Source organism: Prionailurus bengalensis, chromosome B1 (assembly GCF_016509475.1).
Source record: "Prionailurus bengalensis isolate Pbe53 chromosome B1, Fcat_Pben_1.1_paternal_pri, whole genome shotgun sequence".
In the NCBI taxonomy this organism is placed as follows: Eukaryota; Metazoa; Chordata; class Mammalia; order Carnivora; family Felidae; genus Prionailurus; species Prionailurus bengalensis.
Genome location: NC_057344.1, coordinates 48,994,428 through 49,018,095, shown reverse-complemented (window position 1 = coordinate 49,018,095; position 23,668 = coordinate 48,994,428). Strand labels below are relative to the sequence as shown.

Sequence of the window (23,668 nt, the reverse complement as noted above, 5' to 3'; positions counted from 1 at the left end):
TACGCTCGAGGGAAAATGGCCATTTCCACCGTCTGGCCAGGAAGGAAGGTGAAGCCAACACGAAGCACTGAGATGAGCCCCTCTAGAACTTACATGCGGGGTGTCTGAGAGCAGCAGAACTTTGGAATTCTGGGTCTCTGCCACGACTGTCGGGAGGCCCCCTGACCAGCTCACCAGGGCATGGTGTAGCCGGGGATATGGAGACGGGTGGATGATTGTTGCATTCCAGTGATCTGCCTGTCATCCTCCCCCTCTCCCACTCCACCCCAATCTGTTGGTCACCCTGTTGTATTTCTGCAAATGCCTCCCCAGTCTTCTCCTGAGATCCACTGCTGCTGCTGTGAGATAGTCCACACCCTTCTTACCCGTCACCCGTACTCCTGCATTCACCTCATAATATGCCCCCTTTCTCATCTCTCCAGACAACTTCTACAGAGCATATGCAAAACACAGCTCAGAAATCCCCAGCAGCTCTCTACTGCCTAAAGAATAAAGCTCACACCACTTAGTTCAGCATCCGGGACCTCCGTCCACAAACACTGTCCGATACGACAGCCCCTGTCCACAAGTGGCCATTGAGCACCTGAAAAGTGACTTATCCGAACTGAGATGGATGTAACTTAAATGCTCCTCATAAATCCATCTCCTCCCCTTCTAAGTGGCTTCTAATTATATTGCATCCATCCCATAATGACACTGCAGCTCTTGAAGCATCCATCTCTGAAATTGGTCAATAGTCTCTTATAGGTCAGGGACTATCTTGTCCATCTTTGGTCCCTGCCAGCACAGAGATCAGCAAAATTTTTTTGTGAAGAACCAGGCAATAAATATTTTAGACTTTTGGGGCCATATGGTCTCTGTTGCAACTATTTAACTCTGTCACGGTAGCATGAAAGCAGCCATAGACAATACATTAGCAATGAGAGTGGCTGTGTGCTAATAAAACTTTATTTACAAAAACAGGCAGTGAGCCAGAGTCTGCCTGCAGGCTCTAGTTTCCCAACCCCTTGCCTTAGAGCTGCTGGCACAATGCCTTGTACAGAGAATGCCGGAGGACACTATCATTCCTTATTTTAAGAGAAAGGCCTTTCGTGCCATGCTGGAGGCTCAGGAAAGGTTGAGGAAGAAACTCCAGAGCCCCTGTCACTATCACTTCCATCCTGACAGGGCAATGGACCCATGGTCCACAGGACTCTCCTGTGGGAAGCCTCTGGGCAGAGCTGACATTCCCCTGGGAGAGCCAGGAATACAGCCTGGTGACTTGGCCTGGAGGGTGGGGCTGGGACACTGGAAAGGAGAAAACCCCCATCTCCTTACGTTTAGCATCCTGGGCCATCCCACTCTATTGCCCAGAATCCAGCAGCAAATGTAATGGCGCCCTTCTCAGCTCTAAGAGGTTTATGTCCAGCCTTCTTCTACCTAGAATGGAGTGATGAGAGTCACGAGAGTCACCCCATTACATTTTGTGCCTCTGTCCTGACACTGGTCATTCTTTTCCTCCCACAGTAAAGAAACAAGGCATGTGCCCCGCCCCCCCCCCCCCCCCCGCCCCCACCACACACACAAAATTATAAGCTTCTAGAGGCATGAACTATGCACAATTGAGCTCTGGACTCTCAATTACCCCTAACTTAGCACCAGGTTGGTCGCTGGATGGTGGAACAACCTTGGGCCCCACCCCACTGTGGATTAAACTCTCTCCTTCAGCACCCACAAACCACCCTAACTGGAGGAGGACTGTTCCTAGGATCCTTGATATGACTTGTGTCTCCTGGGAGCACCATCATAGACCTTTGGGTCCCAGAGGAGTCTCTTCCTTGACACATTACTAGCATGAAGGCTTCTGGCAGGTTCTGTCCCTCCAGATTTAGTCCTTGTGGCACTGCTGAGTTGGCTCCTGGGAACTGGCTCTCAGGCTTGTGAGCAGAGGGCTTCCAGTGTGATAGCCGGGGATTACCTGGCATCAGCTGACGGCCACCCCAGACAGTGGTCGGCATCTGGAAGCTGCTGACAAAGATGGTAACACACTGGGACCAATACTGCTTCCTGGGGCACTGCAGGAGGGCTGAGGCAACAGCCAGCTGCACTCATCACATCTCATTATGGTTTGGGTGACATAAAGGGCAAAAGGTTGACAATAATTTCTAAAATCTTCATGCCTTCTAACCGGTTGTGATTCCATGCCGACCCAGCTGCAAGAGTCAGAAATGCTGAGACTTTGTCAGAAAAGCTGTGAGGGTGGCATTTTTCTAGGCACCACAAAACTGGACAAGACTTCTTTCCAGTTCTAGAAACTGGATTCAGTTCTAGAACTGGATTCCAGTTCTAGAAACACTGATTCCAACTCTCCCTGGGGTCCGGGAATGACCCCCTTCCCCTCATGCGGCTTTGAACAGCCTTCAGAAATCATGCGGCGATGTATTTAAGAGAATCAGTAATGGGAAGCACAGACTTGACAGACCACCGCACAGCACAGGTGGGAGGAGTTGGTGAAAATACCAGAAAAAGGTGGATTTTTAATACATTGTCGATCAACCGACCTTGAGTAACCTTGTATTGAGCACTCCCATGTGTTCTGTGGATGCTGGGGAGCCGGAGGCCTCAGATAAAATCCCTGCCCTCCAGAATGCTAATCATCGAGTAGCAAAAGGGAGGGGGACCGTTTCAAGAGACGGTGGCAAATGGTCATGAGCAAAACAGAGTAACCAGCACCTGTCACCTGGAAAGTCAAGCAGTGACTCAGATTCTGGGATCTACTCACAGAGCAGGTGTCAGGAGGTAGCATTCTCTAGAAATAAAGCCAGTGAGGGTTCCTCTCACTAAGGCCATTAAGAAAGCAAGGGCAGAGGGTTCACCTGCTGTGTTGCCTTGAGTCCTGGCAACAATCCCATGGGGCCAGTCAAGCTCTTATCCTCACCACACACTCAAGGAATCCAAGCTCAGGGGAGTGAGGAGATTTGTCCAAACTCATAGAAGGCCAGTGAAGAAACCAGGCTTCAAACCTGGTGGTCTGACTTGGGAGATATGTTCCAGCTTCTACACTGCACCCCTCGTGATGGGTCCACTTGGGTTCTGTTCCCAAGTTCAGGGCTGGAAGGCCCATGATGGGGATTTCATAAACACGTTCCACACAGAAGGCAGGATATAGGAAAGGAAAGAGGAGAAAAGGAAAGGAAAGAAATGTAAGGGAAGGAAAAATGATGGCCCCGCTAGCTTTTCACACCTAACTTTATGTGCAAGAAGCAATTGGCCTCCTTCGTCCTGGCTTCCTAACTCTCACTTCTCGAATGCTCCTCGGGAGCCCGGGATCGGCCAACCTGGAGGGCGTGGCCATCAGGGAAAAGCTCATGCCCAGAGAGGACACGATGCTGGGGAGCTGTGTGCAGGCCCGATGTAGACGCAAACACTCAGGGCAGCACGGTTTGCACCCCCAGGGGAGGTGGGGCAACTTCCTATGAACCCAAATGGTAAGAAGCCAGGAGCAGGTACCCTGATGCAGGATCAGGAGGGTGCGCTGTCTTCCTAATGGTTGTCAAAATCGTCATGCCTCCTGAAGGCTACATCCAATTATTGTTCCTTTTAGAGTCCAGGAATCCTTTTAGATTAAAAGCTTAATCTAAATCCTTTTAGCTTTAGATTAGATCCCAGGCCAAGCAAGAGTGGGGAGAAGTTGATCTAATGATGAGTTTCTGATCCTTCCTCCTCCTCCATGGGCTTGTTTCCTTCGAGGGGAGCAAGGCAGCAGGCCCGTGTTGTGGATTTGCACATCCTCTTAGCTTTTCCTCCTCAGTATTCACAGCCTCTCGAAGGTGCCCTTTAAAGGCTACTTTGCGTGGAGAGAGCAAAAGCAAATGGCAGAGGAGGCCGTTTATTGCCCACACCCTTTGGAATAAATCACAGGGCTGCAAATGCCACCGACCCTCTGTCCTTGTTTATGGCCTGCAACTGTGGCGAAGGCTGTCGGCAGGGGGTGACAGAAGCTGCTGGGCCTCTCGGGGAGCCGAAAGGGAGGGATCCACAGAGCGCTTGCTGACTCACAGCGTCCTGCTCCGTGAGCCCTCTCGGGGTGAGCTGGGGTCTATGTCGGAGCAGTGGGGGTGTTCCCACAGGGCTCATGCCTCTCCTCATGGATGATGCCAGAGGTGACCCTCTGCCTCCAGAGTGTGGCGAGGAGGTGGGACAGCTTTGTGTCCAAGCTCTGCACTCACTTCCCGAATGTCAGAGCTGAAGAAGACCTCGGGGGCCACCGACTTTGACCCTACTTTTAAAAAATAAAGAAAATGGCTCCCCCTAAATGGGAGGGATTTGCTCAAGCTCACACAGGGTAGCAGCACAGCCAGCCTTGGAGGCCCTGCCTCCCTCCCTGGAGCCTTTTCATTACATCTTGTTGAGTGTTTATTGCTGTGTAATTGTGTGTGTGTGTGTGTGTGTGTGTGTGTGTGTGTGTGTGTGTGTCTACTTTGTCTTTTAGGGGAGGAAACTGCAATTGCTACCTTCATGTGTCATCACAGCCTTTCAAAATCAAAGAAGTTGAGGGGACGCCTAGGTGGCTCAGTTGGTTGAGCATCTGACTCTTGATTTCGGCTCAGATCATAATCTCACGGTTCATGGGATCCAGCCCTGCATCAGGTTCTGAGCTGACAGTGCAGAGTCTGCTTGGGATTCTCTCTCTCCCTCTGTCTCTGCCCCTGCTATGCTCTCTCTCTCTCTCTCTCTCTCCCTCACTCCCTTCCTCTCAAAATAAATAAATGAACATTAAAGAAAAAAAAGGTTGCAAGCTTTGAGAAGAATGTGGCGCATTGGCTAGAGTCACCTGGAATTTTCAAGGATGTTGCATCCAAGTTAGAAGTCTCCATGTTGAGATAAGTTGGAGGCAAAAAAAACCCTTGAGCTCTGGACAGACACAGAGGCCAGCCAGAGTGTGTGTGTGCACGCACATGCCTGTGTGAGTGTGTAGGGGGAGGATGGCCTGAGATCAGCCTCCGCTGGAACCAGGACTTGGCCATAATCAGTCTCAGTCAATCTCAGCCGGGTCAAAGGAAGAGCCGAAAGAGGACAGACCAGGTCTTAGGAGACCATCCATCCACTCAGCCACACTATCCTGGTAGGAACCTGGGGGGCAACCTTACTGGCAAAAAAGAAGCAATCTCTTTATCTCTGGGTCAAAACCTTCAGCTTAACAAGTTCTGCCCTACATGAGAGGCAGGAGAATAGATTCAACAATAAAGCACATTACAGCCCCTTTCTGCTTGAAAGTGCTCTGTCCTGTCCATCTCCCCTCCTCGTTGGTGATGCTCACCTGTCCCTTAAGCTGCCTCATGCTCCACTGAACCATTCTCACCAAGGTCAGCTATAGCCTTCCGATGACCAGACGAGTCAACACTCTGATTCCCCATGGCATTGAACCTTGTTGACCGCTCCATCCTGGACACCCAGTATCCTTTGCCTCTGTAGCCCTCTCTAACCCATCCTCCTCGGTCTCCTTCTTGGCACCCTTTCCATCTTCTCCATCCACTCCCTTCTCACCCAAGCCCACTCTCTCTGGGTGACCTTGCCACCCTGTGACCAATCACTTAGGGGACTGATGACCCTCACTTTGGGCTGAATTGTACCCATTCACATTCACATACTGAAGTCCTAACCCCCGGGACCTCAGAATGTGACGACATTTGGAGACAGGGACGTTAAAGAGGTAATTAAGGTTAAATGAGGTCATTGGGTGAGCCCTGATCCAATATGACCAGTGTCCTTAGAAGAAGAGATTAAGACACAGATATGCACAGACAGGAGACACGGGAAGAAGACAGCCGTCTATAATCCAAGGCGAGAGTCCCCACAAGGAACCAACCCTGTAGACCTCTTGATCCAGTCTGTGCTATTTGTTACTGCAGCCCTAGCAAAATACAACCCCTCAATCTGTATCTCCAGCCTCCGCCTCCCGCCTGAGTGCCAAACCTGCAAAGCCAGCTGCCCTCCAACACCTCCACCTGAGGCACCTCAAACTCGAGTTCCCACCCCAAACTCGTCATCTTGTTCCCCACACCTGCTGTGCCTCCTGGACTCTCCACCCCGGTGGTAGGGCCACCATTTCTGCCTCCTGCCTCCCACTCCACCACTCTGCGCTCAGCTGCCAAGTCCTATTGGTCCCTCATCTCAAACATCGCTTGAGGGGCACCTGGGTGGATCAGTCAGTTAAGCACCCTACTCTTGATTTTGGCCCAGGTCATGAGCTCATGGTTGGTGGGACTGAACCCTGCGTCGGGCTCCATGCTAACAGTGTGGAGCCTGCTTGGGATTCTCTCTCTCCCTCTTTCTCTGCCCCTCTCCCCTACTCTCTCTCTCTCTCTTTCAAAATAGATAAATAAACTTTAAATATCGCTTGAATTTGTGCCCTAAAAAAGTGGACTTGGCCCTGTATTTCAGTCCCTTGGGTACCTCTCCAGGCTACGCCTACTCTACATCATTCTCTTCTGAATCTCCCTCACAGTACTGACTCTGGTCAAACATCTCTCTGCCAGGTTCCCTTTGGACTTGATGGTTGTTCTGAACTATTTCTTTAGCTCCTGGCCAGGCCATCTGTCCTGGCTAATGTCTTCAGTTTCAAGCCCTGGAGCAGGCTGCCTAGTCTGTCACTCCTGGAGCCCCAGCTCCAAGCTTCATTAGCCATGTCAGCATATATGGTTAACCTCAGAGTGGAGACCAAAATGGTCTCTCTTTGTAACCTACCCCTGCGTGCATTTCTATAATTCTCTGTCTGTTAAAAACACTTTAACTGAGGAGGCTGGAATGCTTGGTTCAGAAGCAGTAGGGATGAGGGAAGTTGGGGGCTCTGTTTTCTCTTCTCAGCCAGTCTAGGGGCAAGAGAACCTTGAGGGGTACAGAGGACAGAAGGTGGGAGCTGCCAAGGGGAGAAGAAGCAGGCTGTCTCAGAGTCTGCTGAGGAGAAGAAAGGGCTACCCGGCCTGCCCAGCTGCAGCCGGAGAATGCCTGAGCTGTATCTCCGTGGGGATCCCTGCCACATCCTGCTGCAGGACCAGGATGGAGTGGTCACCCCACTAAGAGGTACAGAAGGGAAAGGCCGAGAAGATGAGAGTGCAGTGGGTACTCAGACTGTTATTCCATGGCCTTAGGAGTTAGCCCTAGAGTCATACGGGTCTCAACTGCCGACCCCACAGCAGGCCTCAACCAACATGCCTGGCACTGACCAGAACATAGAACACTCTCAAACCCTACTTGGAGTGAACAACAGGTCTAGATCTGCCGTTTAGCACTGGTCTGGGAGAGATTGTAGCTGTTTGAGGCAGGCCAAGATGGCCCCAAAGAGCTCAGAGTCTGGGCTGGTTCCAGGCAGAGTTGTGTGGGCAGGCCAGACTCTTGTGGGGCTCCCTGGCTTAGCCATAACTTGTCCCTGCCACACAACTCCATGAAATGTCTTTGTCCAGAACTAGCCCTACTTTCTTGGGCCAAGGCTTCATGCAGTTCACTTGCCAATTTTGTCCCATTAGGCTCAGTATTGGTACTCCAGGGGTCCATGCTATACCCCCTTAGAGCCATGGAAGCACTTTCTCACCAACCAGGAGTTCTGGGGATAAATTTCCACCAAACACCATGCCTCTGAGTAGGGGGCCTTCTGGATTTAAGGCCTTTTCCTGGTCTTCATGCATTAGACATTTTGGTTCTAGAGAGCAATGTTTCCCTTTTATCATTGACTAGGTGCCGTGGGGGGAATATTTTAATACTGAACTAGACATTTTACATGTGTTATCTGATTTAATCATCAGATTCAATACTTTAAGGTAGATATTATTAACTCTCTTTTTGGAAGAAGAAACCAGGGCTTAACAAGGTTACATGGCTGGCTAAGGTCGCAGCTTAGAAGTGGCAAAGCCAACGCTCAAGGCCAGGTCAATTTGATCACAAATCCCACCTTAACCATGTTGGATCAGTAGTGCCTACATCACTGACTGTTCCATCTGTACAGAGGGTCTACTCATATCAAATGATAAGGTGACCATGGAGGAACTCAAAGACCAAGGAACTCGGACCTGTAGATTTGAGTCCTTTAGTGACTACCAGGCATAGATCCTGCCCACAGGCATTTCAGGACTGCTGCATGCTATCCATTCATCCATGCATCCATCCATCCATGCATCCACCATCCATCCATCCATGCACCTGTCCATGCATCTGTCTACCCATCCATCCATGCATTCATCCATCCATGCACCTGTCAATCCATCCATCCATCCATCCATCCATCCATCCATGCATCCGTCCATCCATGCATCCGTCCATCCATGCATCCTTCCATCCATCCATCCATCCGTCCGTCCATCTATCCATCCATACACCTGTCCATCCATCCATCTGTCCGTCCATCCATCTGTCCATCCATCCGTTCATCCATCCATCCTTCCACCCATCCATGCATCCATCCATCCATGCATCCATCCATCCATGCATCCACCATCTATCCATCCATGCACCTGTCCATGCATCCGTCCACCCATCCATCCATGCATTCATCCATCCATGCACCTGTCAATCCATCCATTCATCCATCCATCCATCCATCCATCCATCCATCCATCTATCCATTCATACACCTGTCCATCCATCCATCCATCCATCCATCCATCCATCTGTCCATCCATCCATCTGTCCATCCATCCATTCATCCATCCATCCTTCCACCCATCCATGCATCCATCCATCCATGCATCCGTCCAATCCAGACATCCAGCTAGCCAACCAAGCATGCTTTTCATGCATTTATAAAACATTGCTATCAATCAGAAGCCATTCTTTCTGCCCTCCATCATCTAGATCCACATCCCCTGCATGTGACCTTAGGCACCCAGCCAGACTGAAAGTTAGCCCACCCACTTTGCTGTGAAGAAGCCATTATAAAGGGAATCCTGGGCACATTTCATGGCTCAGTGTATTTGAGAGTCAATGCCTTCCCAGGGGCAGTCAGCACCCTATCTCCTGTGGCAATTCTCTAACCTCCTTTCTCGCCCATACCTCTGTCACCCCCTTGCAGTTCCTCTGAGCTTCACGGATCTGCTCAGAAAGGGTTCTGGCCACAGTATCCTTGGGCCAAGGAAGAGCTGGCAAGGTCAGCCCACTCCCCCATTCAGGGGGCCTGCAGAGCCACAGGGGGTCATCACTGGAACACGGCCCACCTGTCCGCATCCTCTATTTATTTCCTGAGGTTGAGCGGTGGCAAACAAGAAAGCAGTACCTCGTCCAGGGTTGAGGGGAAGGAGATCTCCTGCAAGTGGAACTGAGGCACACACTGCAGGGTGATGGTGAGGACGACTCCCAGGCAGCCCAGGTGCACCCGTGCGGCCTGGAACACCTCCGCGTTGCTGGACTCGGAGCATTCAAGAATGGTCCCATCAGCCGTCAGCAGGGTCAGCGCCACCACCTGGCAGTGGGAGAAGAGTCACACTTCAGAATCTGGGTGGGTATTTCCTGGAGACTTCGGGTGAGGCCCTCCCTTCCCTGTTTGTCCTTGGAAGTGAGGCCAGGTATCACCTATCCCCTGAAGGCTAATGCCACCTGGCCACAGGGGACTGGGGAAAGGAAGGCTAGGTCTGGGCAGCATCGGCCCTCAGCAGGGAGGGGCATCCATTCCATGAGACTCCACGGGAACTCACCACTGCCTTGCCTGTTTGCTGTGGGGATGCAGCAAGGCTCCCCTCTGTGCAGAGGACATCAAAGGTGAGACAGGGCCCCAGTGAGCCGTGAGGTGCTGGTTAACGGTGCCTCGCAGGGCACCTGGGTGCCTCAGTCGGTTAAGTGCCGGACTCTTGCTTTCAGCCCGCATTTCATGAGTTCGAGCCTCGCTTTGGGCTCTGTGATGACAGTGCGGAGCCTGCTTGGGATTCTCTGTCTTCCTCTCTCTGCCCCTCCCCTGCTCACTCTCTCTCTCTCAAAATAAACATTAAAAAGAAGAAGAAGAAGAAGATGTTAAGAGCCATTAAAAGAAAGGTGCCTTGCAAAGGGAGGATATGTGTGCATCTGGGCTAGGGCTGTCCCTGCTGTCCCAGCACAGCCCAGGGGCCAGGGGCCCTTGCAGCCTCTCTCTGACTGTTGCTCCTCTTGGGCACCATCTCAGCCAAGCTGAGAGTTCATCCTCTCTTTCGGGGACCCACTCACCTCAGGAACTAGATTCTTGGCCACAGTCAGAAACGTCAGTTTCTGCAAAGGGTGGGATACTCAGCAAGAAACGGATGATTAACTCCAGTCTCTCACCCTTGGCCCCATTTCCAAAGGAACCCTCTTTCACTGCTGTGTAAGTACTTCTCCACACTGTGCTACCTGCTAATTTGAGTGGAAATTGCTTTCGACATGTGTGGCTCGGGGTGAGAGAACAGAGAAAGCCGAACTAATTCTAATTAGCAGAGACCGTGGCCAGAGGGGAGAAATTGGCAGAAATGGGGCGCGATGGCCATCGGTAGGCGTGAGGACGTCAGAATGATTTCTATAAAAACCAGATTTTGTCTAAGACCCAGAGCCGTAAATGACAACTGGCTAGTGAAACCCCTCAGCAGGGTCCAGCATCAAACAAAGGCAGGCACCGCTTTACCAGCTGTGTGACCCTGGGCGTGTGATTCAACCGCTGTTTCCTTACCTGTAAAATGAGGGCAGTAACTATCTCAGAGACAGTGTGTGAAGTTTCCAGCCGAGCGTCTGGTATACAGTGGACATTAAAGATGTCACTCCCCTCCCCCGACCCCTGCCATCGGCATAATGCATAAAAGAAAACAGCAGCATTCTCCCACTGCTCTTCCTGGGGCCGGTCCTGCTCAGCTGAGCTTCCCAAGAGAAGGAGCCAGTAAATCTCACGCGCATCTTGATTTGTGGCCATTAAGAATTATTCCATACTGTGCTGACCATTTTTTAGAAACTGCCATCAGCCCTGAATAGCAGACCACGACTGTGGCCTAATCTGGGGCGGGGGGTTGGCTGTTGTGCTGCCTGTCAGGCCCCCTTACCACTGGGCTCTCCTGGGCACGGAGCCCAGCTTTCAGGGGGGAGGTCATGGCATGTCCACGGAAGGCTCCAAGCACCTGGGAATCGAGTCCCACAAAACCCAGCACACTTTGCTGCAGCAGCTCTTACCGATGGGAAGAGAGCAGCATGATTACCAATGGGCGCTCAGTGTTTCCCCTTCCCTGGCTCACGCCCTTCCCTCTGGATGCCCCTATCCTGCCTGGGGAGTCTCTGGGGCTCTTGTGGTAGAAAGAGGGAGCAGAGAAGGAAAAAAGCAACCAGAACCAGTGCACAATGGTGATGGGAAAGCCAAGTGATGTTTTAAGGAAAAGCATGAACTAGGTTTCCCTCGCGGTGTTGGAGAAAACAAACACAAAGCAAAGTGAATCTCTTAGAAATTGCTTTGGACTGTTTTCTTCTGATCTCAGAGCTGCTCCGAGACTGGAGCACAGGGGACCCAGCTCCCAGAAGTCACGTTCAGACAGTGCTTGCTGGGGTGTCCGTCTACCTCAGCATGTCGTACAGGAGAGAGCCATACACCTGGCCAGCTGACTTAAGCGATCTGTGTGGTCCAACCCCCAGCCATGCTGAAATTTCTTTTATAGCACAGAGGGTGAGCTCCAGAAAGAGCCCCGTCCTACAGGCAAAACCCACCACTGACATTTATTGAGCACTAACTGTGTACCCTCTGCTAAGCACCCCAGATGCATTGCTGTTGTGACCATCCCCATTTTCCAGGTGAGCAAACTGAGGTAGCCTGAGACAGAGACTTCACCCAGGTCACACAGACAGTAGTGGTAAACTGGGATACAAAATCCAAGCCCCAGTGTTTAGCCATAATGCTCCAGTGGCCAGAGGCCCCATGGTCCTTGGGGCGGATGAGCCCTTGCAGGTGTAAGGAAGTCCCTCTACACCTTACACTTAGGAAGTCCCTCTAAATACTGAAAGTTAAAAAAGTTTGTCCTCCAAACGGCGGCTTCTGACACAAATCACGAACTGTCCTTGGCTCGGCCATGTATTTAACTTCTGCTATCTCATATCCTCCTCCTGGGTTAAGGATTATTCTCTCCAGATTACAGATGAAAACAGGGATGTCCAGAGGAGCAAAGAGCTTGCCTCCCTGCACATACCGAGCACATACTGGAGGCAGGTTTTGAACGCAGACCTGAGTCGACAATCTGTATTCATAACCAGTTCCCCAAACCAGATTCTTGTAAAGTTTAAACACTGCTTTTCAGGGGAGACTGGGTGGTTCTGTCGGTTAAGAATCCGACTTGGGCTCAGGTCATGATCTCGAGGTCTGTGAGTTCGAGCCCTGCATTGGGCTCTGTGCTGACAGCTGAGAGGCTGGAGCCTGCTTCAGATTCTGTGACTCCCTCTCTCTCTGCCCCTCCCCTGCTCGCACTCTGTCTCTGTCTTTCTCAAAAACAAATAAAACAAATAAAACTTTTTTTTTTTTTTTAACCCTGCTTTTCAGTGAAGGTCAGGTACAGATCCAGGCCCACATGTGCTGGATCCCACCCCAGGTGGCCTTGGTCCCTGTCCCGGCCCCTCCTGACTTGCTAACCTGGAAAGACCTCTTGCCCTGTCTGGCTCCTGGCTCAGACCTTTCAGGGGGGATGGAACCTCTTGCCCTGCTTGCCCTTTTCCATAGGGTGGCCAGGAGGCTCCTGATAGGCAGGGGTGCCTCAACATGCATTGTGCCTCTTTCATCACTTGTGTCTGTGGGGGATGAATGAGATTTAGAGGAGATAATGTGGCTGGAGGGCACCTGCCAAATCTGTCAGAGGGGGAGAGCTGGGGTGGCTCTGAGGCTTACAAGGAGCAGAGCCAACACTGCCCACGAAGACCCTGATTTCCCAGGAGCTTCGGTGAAGAGGCCCCATCCCATCCCCCACCTCCCCCCCACCCCCCCACCCCCCACCCCCACCCCCGTCCCCCGGCAGTCAGTGGAGCAGAGAAGCAGGGGACTCACCAGGGTGGGTAGGATGCCATGTTTGATCCCTGTGTTGTGCGTTCCAGACCCAATGACGCCCCCTGCAGTCACGTCTGACACAGCTCCCAGGCTGGGCTCAACAGGAGGGGCAAAAGGGACACAAGGGACCAGTCAGGCTCCCCTGAGACAATTCCCACCCCCTCCACTGGGTTGCAGTTCGAGGCTCCTCAGAGCAGAAGAATAGATGCATCTCTTGCCTGGGTTCTTGCTCCGAATGTACCATGACTTAGCTTGTCTGACTTGTTGGCCTTTCTCTTCTCTGAGCCTCAGTTTTCTCATCACAGTGACCTATTAGAGAAACTGGTAGGGGCGTGGCTCACTCAGCTCTGCCTGCCTGGCTCTGGGGTTTCCGCAGCATAGAACATCCCCTTCCTCTGTCCCCATCTGCCAACAAGATCCTCACCAACCAAAGGCCCAAATGCACCTGCTAACACCTCTCTAGACCCAGACTGTCAAGGCCTGCGAAGTCCCTGAGGGAGTGAGCTGGTTCAAACAGCTCACACAGCTGTCCCAGGAAGGTGTGAGCAGCTCTGAGCTGTCAGGAAAGGAGGGGGAGGAGACTGTATCACCTCCAGGCTCAGAAACTGTCAGTGGTGGGGGGATGGGGGGGGCGTCTGGGTGGCTCAGTCAGTTAAAGCCTCCGGACTCTTGATTTTAGCTCAGGTCATGAGTTCGAGCCCCACTTTGGGCTCTGTGCTGACAGTGCAGAACCTGCCTGGGATTCTGTCTCCTTCTCTCTCTGCCCCTCCCCTGCTCGCTCTCTATCTCTCTCTTTCAACAATAAATAAACATTAAAAAAAGAAAGAAAGACGGGGCACCCGGGTGGCTCAGTCGGTTGAGTGTCCGACTTCAGCTCAGGTCATGATCTCGCGGTCCGAAAGAAAGAAACAAAGAAAGAGAAAACAAAGAAACAAAGAAAGAAAGAAAAGAGTCAGGGGCTCCTCGGTGCCCCCATGATAAACCCACATCTCTCAGCCCAGACTTCTGGGCCTTGGAAGGAATAATACCAGAACTGTGCATGCACAGGAAGAACCAGGGTCCTGAAGGGGAGCAGGACCGCTCTGGAGACCTGTGCTCTGGGGGCAGGAATTAGAAAGATGTGCCCAGATCTCGGAGTGAAGGAAAAAGAGTGGCTCAGGAGTTCAAAACTCTTACTTCTTAGGATGTTCTCTGAGACATCCCAGCCCTAGCTTAAAGGAGAAGGCAACTGATGTTTACTGAGGGCCCCCTGGGTGCCCAGGCGATGGGTGCGTTGTATGCTGCAAGATATATCTTCACAATAGCCCAACCCCCCTCAGTTTATACTGAAGACCTGGGCTCTGCAAGGTAAAGCAATGTGCCCACCCTCTCGCAGACACAAAATGGAAGACTGAGGATTTGACACGCCCTGGCTCTCAGCACAGGCCTGGGGCCCCTGAGGCAGGCTGGGCCCCGCCTCCCAAAGACGCTGGAGGACACCTGCTGTTAATGATTAGAAAGTCTAGTCTCAGACCTTCCTGTGGATGAGACCTGGGGGCTGTCCTGGCAGAACAGGAAGAGGACAAAAAAAAAACAACAACAAAAAAAACCCCACAAAAAAACCCTTTCCAGCCTACCCGTACCCACCCGCTTCCACCACCTATGTGTCTAGTCTTGTCTCTTTGTCCACATTAGTTTAGTTGGGTTACTTCTGAAAATACCAGAATCTTAAAGAGGACCATAGAATCCTGCCCTAGGGACATCTTCCAACGTGTGGAAAGGCATAGCTCAAAGATGTTCATCACAGCATTAGGTAGACCAGTGAAAAACTGAGAACAATGCCCAGCAGGGGGGTGGTTAATCGAATTGCAATGTGTCTTCTCCTCCCCATGAACTTTACCGGACAAAAAAGCAGTTCGGAAACAGGCTCGTGACCCCTGTGTTAAAAGAAATAAACTGGATAAAAGTGAGGCCCTCAGGGAGAAGGGTCAAGGAAGGAAGGATTAGACTCTGACCTCTGAGGGGCTAGAGATAACAAGCCAAGGGGAAAGGTCACCTCCAGAATCTGTGGAGCCAGATGACAAAGCCAGGTGAACAAGAACTGACATTTAGTGAGCTCCTTATGTGGGGCATCTTTCACTCATCCAGTCCTCTGAGCACCCGGCTTTAAGACCCATTTTCTAGATGAGAACACTGAGGCCCAGACGGGTCAAGGAACTTGAAGCAAGATGTGCACCCAGGCCACCTGCTTCTAGAGCTGGGGTCTCCACCTTGCTGCTGTCCTGCCTCCTCTGGTTCACCACACAGTGGAACATTCCAGAGCCTTCCGGCTATGTAAGCCACTTTGCCTCAGACCCCGGTTTCTTCATCTGTAAAAGGGTTATATTCCTCATCTGTCGAGCACCCAGAGTGCAGCCTGATAATGTGGGGCTTCCCTTCACCCCCCGGCCACAGACACTCCTGAAGTTCCCACAGCACCCTTACAGCTGTCGACCTAGGCTCCCCTGAGGCACGCAGGATAGGACATCCTGACTCCTGAGTGGCAGAAGGGCCCATGCGGGCAGTACTGGAGGAGGACTGGGTCCCCAGGGAGGACAGGGACATATTATAAGCAGGGCGCAGAGATGCTTCAGAGTCCAGAAGCTAAAGCCCGTACTTGATAGACCATGTCTCTTCCTGTGGTCCTTGTCACAGATTCTGTCCCACCATCTGCTCATAGGTCCCTGCATGCCCCCCACTCTCTCCCCCTTTTGGACTTCTCTCTCTTTAAGTGCTACCTGTTTTCTTTCTTTCTTTTTTTTTTAACTTTATTTATTTTGAGAGAGAGAGAGAGACAGAGAGAGCAGGGGAGGGGCAGAGAGAGAGGGAGAGAGAGAGAGAATTCCAAGCAGGCTCTGCATTGTCAGCGCAGAGCCCGATGTGGGCCTTGAACTCACAGACTGTGAGATCATGACCTGAGCCGAAATCAAGAGTCAGACCCTTAACCGGCTGAGCCACCCAGGCGCCCCTCCCGCTCCTGCTCACAACGTTCCCTCTGCCTGACTCCCTTCTCTCCTCTTTCTTTCTGGTTTCTTCCTGATCATCGTTTAGGACTCAGTCCAGGGGCCCCTCCTACAAGCTTGCTGATTCCCATCCCTCACAGCGTCCTCTGCCTGCCGAGCCTGAACCCAGGGCCCCCTGAGAGCCCTGAAGTGTCCCAAACACCTCTCTGACATTGCACCTATCTGCCCTGCATTATGCTTAACACTTTGTGTGTCTGTGTGCCCCTCGCCAGCAGCTCCTTGCAAGTGGGATCTGGGTTTTGTTCATCTTTGCCTCTTCAGGGCCTGAGCAAGACCTGCACATGCTAGACGCTCCATAAATGTTTGAGTTGCCATGATCTTTGGAGAAGCAGGAACAGGATGGTTTCCGGAGTAAAAGAGGTGTAGCGATGCCTCAGGGCCTGTGATAAGAGAGCTAAGGCAAACGGACCCCACCCCCCGCAAGACAAACCACAGACTTCCATGCGTGCAGTTTCCAGTTGCAAAGAAAGTGCTACCCCGATATCCAAAATACAGTCACCTTTTTCCAATGGTTGAAGTTCTACACTTAGACATTCAATCCTTTGCCTTTGTTTGCCACCTGTTTCAATGGAAAGCCCCTGATCTTAAACCTGAGCCATCGCCGACTCCTCGTCCGGATGGAGAGAGGAGTGCAGCCACAGGGAGGTGTCCCAGGAAGTCAGCATGCCCTCCTATTCCTCCACACTTATTTTGCACATTTTTCTGTCTGGGTCCATACTGTTGTTCGTTGCAAGTTTTAAGAAAAATTTAATCCAGGGGCACCTGGGTGCCTCAGTCAGTTAAGCATCGACTCTTGGTTTGGGCTCAGGTCATGATCTCATGGTTTATCAGTTCGAGTCCTACATGGAGCTCTACGCTGACAGTGTGGAGACTGCTTAGGATTCTCTCTCTCTCCCTTTCTCACTGCCCCTTCCCCGCTCGTGCTGTCTTTCTCTCAAAATAAATAAATAAACTTAAAAAAAAAAAAAGCAGCTCTTTCTGCCCACACATCCTGGCCCCATGCTTTAATAAATTCACCTTTTTTACTCTCCCCTCCCCCCCCCCCCGCCAAAAAAAATTTTAATCCATGGTTTTCCTGCCCCTTTACAAGACTGTTGAGACTGTTGCTTAATGCTTGGCCCATCTCTGGCTTGTTTCTTTCTATTCTCACATGAGTCCCTGAACTCACGGGGGATGAGAAGACAGATACCCCCTGGGGGAGGAACAGAGGTCCAGAGGAAGAGGATGCACCCTGGGAAGTGTTTCTGTCTCTCCTGCCAGATCCTTGAGTGTCCGGCCAAGGCCAGGGCAAGGGGTGGTGGGCAGTGTTGGCCCCCCAGGAATGGAAGAGCCGTTCTTACTTGGACAAGGCCAGGCCATGCTTGCCCAGCTGTGGGTGCAGGTCAGACAGGAGAATGCCGGCCTCCACAGTCACCTGCTTCTTCTCTGTGTCCACCTGCAAGAGACCAGCACAGGCTGGGATGAGCCAGGCTATCGCCCAACCCTCACCCAGCAACCATATTCCCGTGAATATGAGCATGTCTGTCCCAGCCTGTGGTCAGCTCAAGCTGACCTCTTGCTGCAGGCAGCTGAAGGGGGTGTGGGCAGAGCCCTGGAGTGCTGGGGCTGTGGGAATACAGTCATCCCCCCTTATCTACAGGGGATAATGCATTCCAAGACCCCCAGTGGATGACTGAAGCCACATCTAACACTGAACTTTACATGTACCATATTTTCCCCATATGTTTACCTATAATAAAGTTCAATTTATAAATTATGCACAGTAAGAGAGTAACAACAATAACTAAAGATAAAATAGAACAATTATGATAATATATTTAATAAAAGTTACGTGAATGTGGCTTCTGTCTCTCTTAAAGTATCTTCTTGTACTGTCCTCAGCCTTTTTTGTCTTGTAAGGATGTGAGATGATACAATGCCTACGTGATGATGAGATTAAGTGAGATAAAGGGTTTAGGAATTGTGACCTAGGATTAGGTGACTGTTGGCCTTCTGATAATATGTCAAAAGGCAGATCATCTGCTTTCAGAGGGTGGTTGACCTCTGAAACTGTGGAAAAAGAAACCACAGATAATGGGGGGGACTAGTGTATTCTGTGTAACCCCTTCTTCCCACAGGGGAGGAAATAAAGAGCAGGGAAAAGAAGGAGTTCACTCAAGGTCACTGCCATAACTCCACTTACTCCAAACCCCGCCCCACCTGGACCAGAAGGTAGGATTCCTGGATGGTCGTGCATAATCACCAACTAAGGAGGGCCTATTCCTACAAGGGCTTGGTTCTACCAGATGGAGTCCCAATTCTCCAGTTATTCTCACCGGGGAGGTCTTAGGCAAAGACTGAGGACTGGAAGGGGACAGAAGTTCCCTGCCACGCACAGGAAGGGTTCTAGAAGACCCCTGGCAGCCCAGGGAAGTGGGAGCAGACTCTGCTTTCCCAGGGAGGAGACTGAAGTTCAGGGACTTTAAGTTGCTCACCCAAGGTCACGCAAGCATCGGCGGCACTGAGAGGAGAATTTACATCTGTGGGACTCCAAATCCCAAGCTCATTCGACTAACCCTGAGCACAGAGCTGGGCAAAATCAATTGTTGGAGCCCAATCCTCACTAATTAGCAATCAGAGTTCATTACTGCCATGACTGACATCTTGACCAGAACATTTTCTATGGGGTGGAGACTGTCAGCCTGAGCAAAGAAATAAATAATAGAGAGAAACCTAGAACTTAGGCCAGCAGGGCTGGGGGGCGGCAGGGGGAGGAGGTTATTTCGCAAAAACTACAGCTCAGGGGAGCCGGCCCTGTCAGGAGAGAAGAGGAGTCCTGCTGATGTGCAGGGTACCTGTCTGGCTTCTACTTCCTGACAGGTGCCTGACAAGTGCTGGCCGAAATGCATGGACAGCATCCCACCACAGCGCTGGTGTCAGACCCCCGAGTTTGTGCCCAGCTCTGCTACTGATTGGCTGTGTAACCCTAGGCAAGTCACTTGCTCTCCCTGATCTTGTTTCCCCATGTGTAAAACTAGCTAGATGTAAATCCTTCCGATCTGGGACTGTGAGTCCACCTTTGGGGATCTGATTTGCCATTTTTGTTCTAGAGAAGCAGAGAGGAGGCACTGGCAGGAGGAAGGAGACGAACATTCTCTCTGTGGCCACAAGGAGGCGCATACAGCTGCCAAGAAGCCTGAGCAAGCCCAGGGAGGGCTCCGGGGAGGGGGTCATGGTGGGCAGGTCAGAAATTGGGGTGTCACTTTGGACTCGGGGGCAGGGAGGGGATCGGGCCTGGGGGCAGAGGCTAAGGAGTTTCCGCCCAAGGTCTGGGAGGGAGGCTGAGGCTGGGGGAAGCCGAGGGCTCTGAGTACCTGCAGAACCCGGTTCATCTTGCCCATGTGGATCATGAAGCCATCGGTGCAGGCGATGTCCGAAGGTGAGTGGCCACCTCCCACCACCTTCACCCGCTTGTTCTGCTGCCTGGCCAGGGCCAGCACCTGCCGAGGCAATGCTGGAGTCAGCCGGGGGCCAGAGACCTGGCAGGGCCTGCAGGGGGGTGGGCCGCCCAGGCTGCCAAGGCCCCTGCCTGGCTGGAGGCCGCTGTGCGGTCCAGTCCGGGAAAGAGAGCCAGGGTGAAGAGCCAGGAAGTGAGCGGCACGCAGAGCGGAGTCATGCTAAGGTGGGACTCCCATGCCCCTTCCCTGCTGCGGCTGGGAGCTCCTCGGTGGGCACACCCGATCACACCCTTTGCCAGCACGAAGCCTTCTGAGGGCGCCCCAGTGCCTTCAGAGTAAGGTCCCAGCTCCTCATCTTGGCCTACACGGGCTCAGCGGCCTCCCAGGCTGGAATGAAGGCTGCTGGGGTGAAAGTGGCTTCCTTTGACTTTGTAAGTGTGTCTCTCCCGGGCCCAGCCCTCGTCTCTAGTGATCACGGAATGAATAAATTAATTAACAAATGCATGGTATCACTTACATGAATCCATTCCCTTTTACCCTCACATCCCTGCTCCAAAACCTCACATCTGCTACCCGGAACACTGGCCTTACTCACAGCGTGTACCACAAGGGGTTCCATGAGCAAGTGAGACTGGGAAGGGTTCTGTCCTCCCTAGCTCCTTTCTCCACCCACCGTGTACATGGCGTGTTTAAGACTACAGGCTCTACAGTAAAGAAATCTGTTTAACACCATCTTCTGTGAGCCCCCTTGGCCACACCGCCAATTTTTATTTTCACCTGACCCTACTAGCCCTCCGGGGAAATGTCAGCCTGCAGCGGCCTCAGCCTGTTAGGAATTCACAGTTGTGTGGGCCAGCACAGCTTAGAACGGCCTTGATTTATGGCCATATCAGCATACCTCCAACATTTCCCTCAGCTCAGAGGAAAGCCAGTTGCCTAGGCATTCAAGGTCCTCTAATCCTGCCTTCCCAGCCTTCCTTTTCTGCCCTCCGCCCACTCATCCCCTCCAGGCACTTGGGTCCCCGTCTCTGCCGCTTCTGATGGCTCCCCGGGCATGCTCCTCACTTTCTCTTGCTCAGTGCTCTTCCCCTGCGTGAGAAGCTGGAGGCTTTGAATCAGACAATCCCTGTGGGACTCCTGGCTCTGATGTTTATTAATATGGGAAAAGACAAAACCTCTGGTAGCCTCAGTCTATCCATCTGTGAAATGGAGATAATAATCACCATGTCTCAGGAGAGCATGGAATTGAAGAGAGAATAGATATGCAGCACAGCGTTCTGACTTAGGGTCACTTCACGGGGACTGTATCGTCCAGACTGCTGTTCTCTGAGTGCGCTCCCACACACACGCCCGTGCACACACTCGCACACATGCACACGCAGAGTGAACTCCTCCCTCCTCGGTACCCTACTGGCGCTGGTGGAGCGGCACCTGTATCCTCTGGAGCTAGTTGCATGCATGCTTGACTGAGGTGCAAGCCTTTAAGGGTCTCTACGGTTTGGGTCTTGTCCATTCATTCATTCATTCATTCAACAGTGATTCAAGTGCTTTCTGTGGCCAGGGACAGTGCCAGGTGCTGAGGATACAATGGGAAACAAGCCAAGCATGGTCGTACATCCTTATGAGAAGGAGAGCCAGAAGCATGAACATGTTCAAGTAGACAAAGTAATTCCAAGTTAGGAATATGCAATGAAGGAAAGAAACAAGGAGCTGAGACAGAGACCGCTGGGGATAGGTGAGGTGGTCTGGGAATCCACTGAGGAGCTGAAGTTTACCTTGAGCCCTCAAGGAGGAAAAGGTGTTAGTCATGTGAAAAGTGAAGGGATAGGCATTCTGGCAGTGGGAACAGCAAGTGCAAAGGCCCTGGGGTAGGAAAAAGTTCAGTTTGTCTTATGAACAAAGAATGAACCAAGGCCAGGTGATGTGTGGCCTTGGGGAGTCAAGTTAGGCTTTTACTCCACAAATAATAGAGAGCCTGTGGGGGCTCCTGGGTGGCTCAGTTGGTTAAGCATCCAGCTTCGGCTCAGATCATGAGCTCAGGGTTCATGGGTTCAAGCCCTGCTTCAGGCCCTGGACTGACAGCTCAGAGCCTGAAGTCTGCTTTGGATTCTGTGTCCCTTTCTCTCTGCCCCTCCCCCACTTGTGTTCTCCCTCTCTCTCAAAAGTAAATAAATAAACATTAAACAGTGAGCCTGTGAAGGGATTTAAGCAGAGAGTAGCCCAGTCCAACTTACATTTTAAGAAAATTACTTCTGCTGAGGTGGAAAGTGCATTCAAAGGACATGAGAATTGAGGCAGGGAGACCGGGGCCATGGCCGCCACAGGTCATGGTGAGTGAGGAAGGGATGGCGGAGTGGGCATGGAGATTAGCAATGGTGCTGAAGAGAAGGGGATTGGTTCTGGAAGCTTCTGGGGCAAGACTTGCTGACTGCGGATAAGGGTAAAGAAAAGACAGTGACCCACTTCCTGGCTTCCCAGGCGTCCCATGCAGAGACAGGGGTAGAAGAGGGTGGAATCAACAACACAAGAGACTCAAAGCACTGGAAATGTAGTCTGGGGCACGTAAGCCTGTGATGACCTTGAGACACACAACGAGAGAAGTCACATGCGAGTCTGCGGACAGAGAAGAGATCTGAGCTGGAAATGAAATGCTGGCAGCCATTGGTGGCACGGGAAGGTGTAATGTGGAGCTGTAGCAGACGAGTGGGGGCCAGGAGCCCGGAAATTTTCAGGCTTCATGGAGCTGTCTCCTGGCCGGCAGCTCTGAGGTGGGGGTGGGGTTGGGGGTGGGGGCAGGGCATCCCAGCTTCCTGTCTGGGGCAGGGACACTCACCTCTCTGACCTCCTCCACGGACGTGGGCTGGTAGTACATTTCTGGGCAACAGCCGTAGGTCCTCGCCCAGTTTTGGAACTTGACTCCTTTGTACCCATGGACCTGCGACAGGAAAAGAGCTGGGTCATCACAGACATGTGGCCGCGCGCTGCCCGACGGCCGTCCCGGGCTCCCGCCAATGCAGGATGGGAGGCCGGGGCGGGGCCGGGGCGCTGAGCCAGGGGCCGGTGGGAAGATTAAACGGACGTCGGAAGCTCTGAAGCTGCGAGACTTCCTGTTTGTTCTCTCCCTTGACCCCTCATGGCCACGTGGGCAGAGCACACAGAGGACGCTGTCCATTCTTAGCAGAAACGATGGGGCTGGGGGTGGAGCCCGAAAAAGCAGGACTCAGGGCCCCTGCCCCTCCCCCCCACTCCGTCCCGGGCACCTCTCTGAGGGACCCAGCAGAAGGCGTACTCCGGTCCAGCAGGGACACTGGGGAAGGGGTTGTGCGAGTGGGCCTGGTGGCCCAAGAAGGACTTGGAGCTGGCCTTCAGCTCTCCTATGAGGCTTCTCCCACCAAGAAGGGCCAAGTCTGGGGGACTCCACTGGAGCCTTTCTGGCCTCTAAACCAAAGCAGGGAGCTCTGGGGGTAAGACTCCCACGTGCTGGATATGAGCTGTGTCCGGAGCACTGTACAAGATCCGTACACGTGGTACCTTATTTACACCTTACAATAATGCCACAAAATCGGTAATACTACTCCCATTTTCAGGAGCAGAAACTGAAGCCCAGAGAGGTGAGGTAACTTCCCCCAAACACACACAGCAATCAAATGAAGACACTAGAGTCCGACCCAGGCCTCCGTCTCTTCCATGCTTTCCCCAAGACCCCAGTGCCGCCCCTAGAGCCTCAAGTCCAATGCAAGAGGGTCCCCATGGCCTCCCCCAGGCCCTAGACTTGACCTAATTCTGTCCTCCCACGTCTGGCCCGTGGGCCCAGCCTGAACGCAGCCCTGCTGGGCTGACGGGCTGTGCCGTGCGATCCTACCATGGCTGCGGCGGTGGGTCGGTGGCCTTGGCAGACTGAGGCTCCCTCCGGGAACAGAGCACGGGGCAGCTGTGTGCAGAGGCGAGGTGGGGCGACGGTCCGGAGCAGAAAGCACAGCGGCCTCCCAGCACAGGGCTGACTCTGTATCTACTGCATACCGAGGGGCTTCGGGCGGCAAAGGTGGGTAAACAGTGTTGCGACAAGCTCCACCCGGACAGATAGCCAGATAGCAGCGCAGGCCCTGCCCCCTGCCCCCTGCCCCCTGCCCCGGGGGCCCTTCTCAGGCAGTGAGGTGGAAGAGAGGAGTTTAAAAGGCAGCTGTTCTGTCCCTGGACGCTGCTTGAGCTCTGAC

At 52.5% G+C, this 23,668-nt stretch overlaps 1 protein-coding gene across 1 annotated transcript in view; it reads right to left on the bottom strand.

The window, feature by feature from the left end:
* Window positions 1-23,668, bottom strand: part of LOC122473886 (L-gulonolactone oxidase) — a 35,242-nt gene extending 11,574 nt beyond the window's left edge. Inside the window, exons 1-6 of the mRNA XM_043564721.1 lie at window positions 23,317-23,668; window positions 22,288-22,389; window positions 19,371-19,496; window positions 17,358-17,452; window positions 12,977-13,067; window positions 9,245-9,430 (exon numbers count right to left, since the gene is read on the bottom strand). Of these exons, the coding sequence (XP_043420656.1) occupies window positions 9,245-9,430; window positions 12,977-13,067; window positions 17,358-17,452; window positions 19,371-19,496; window positions 22,288-22,389; window positions 23,317-23,319 (603 nt within the window). The 5' untranslated portion in view covers window positions 23,320-23,668. The remainder of the gene's footprint in view (window positions 1-9,244; window positions 9,431-12,976; window positions 13,068-17,357; window positions 17,453-19,370; window positions 19,497-22,287; window positions 22,390-23,316) is intronic.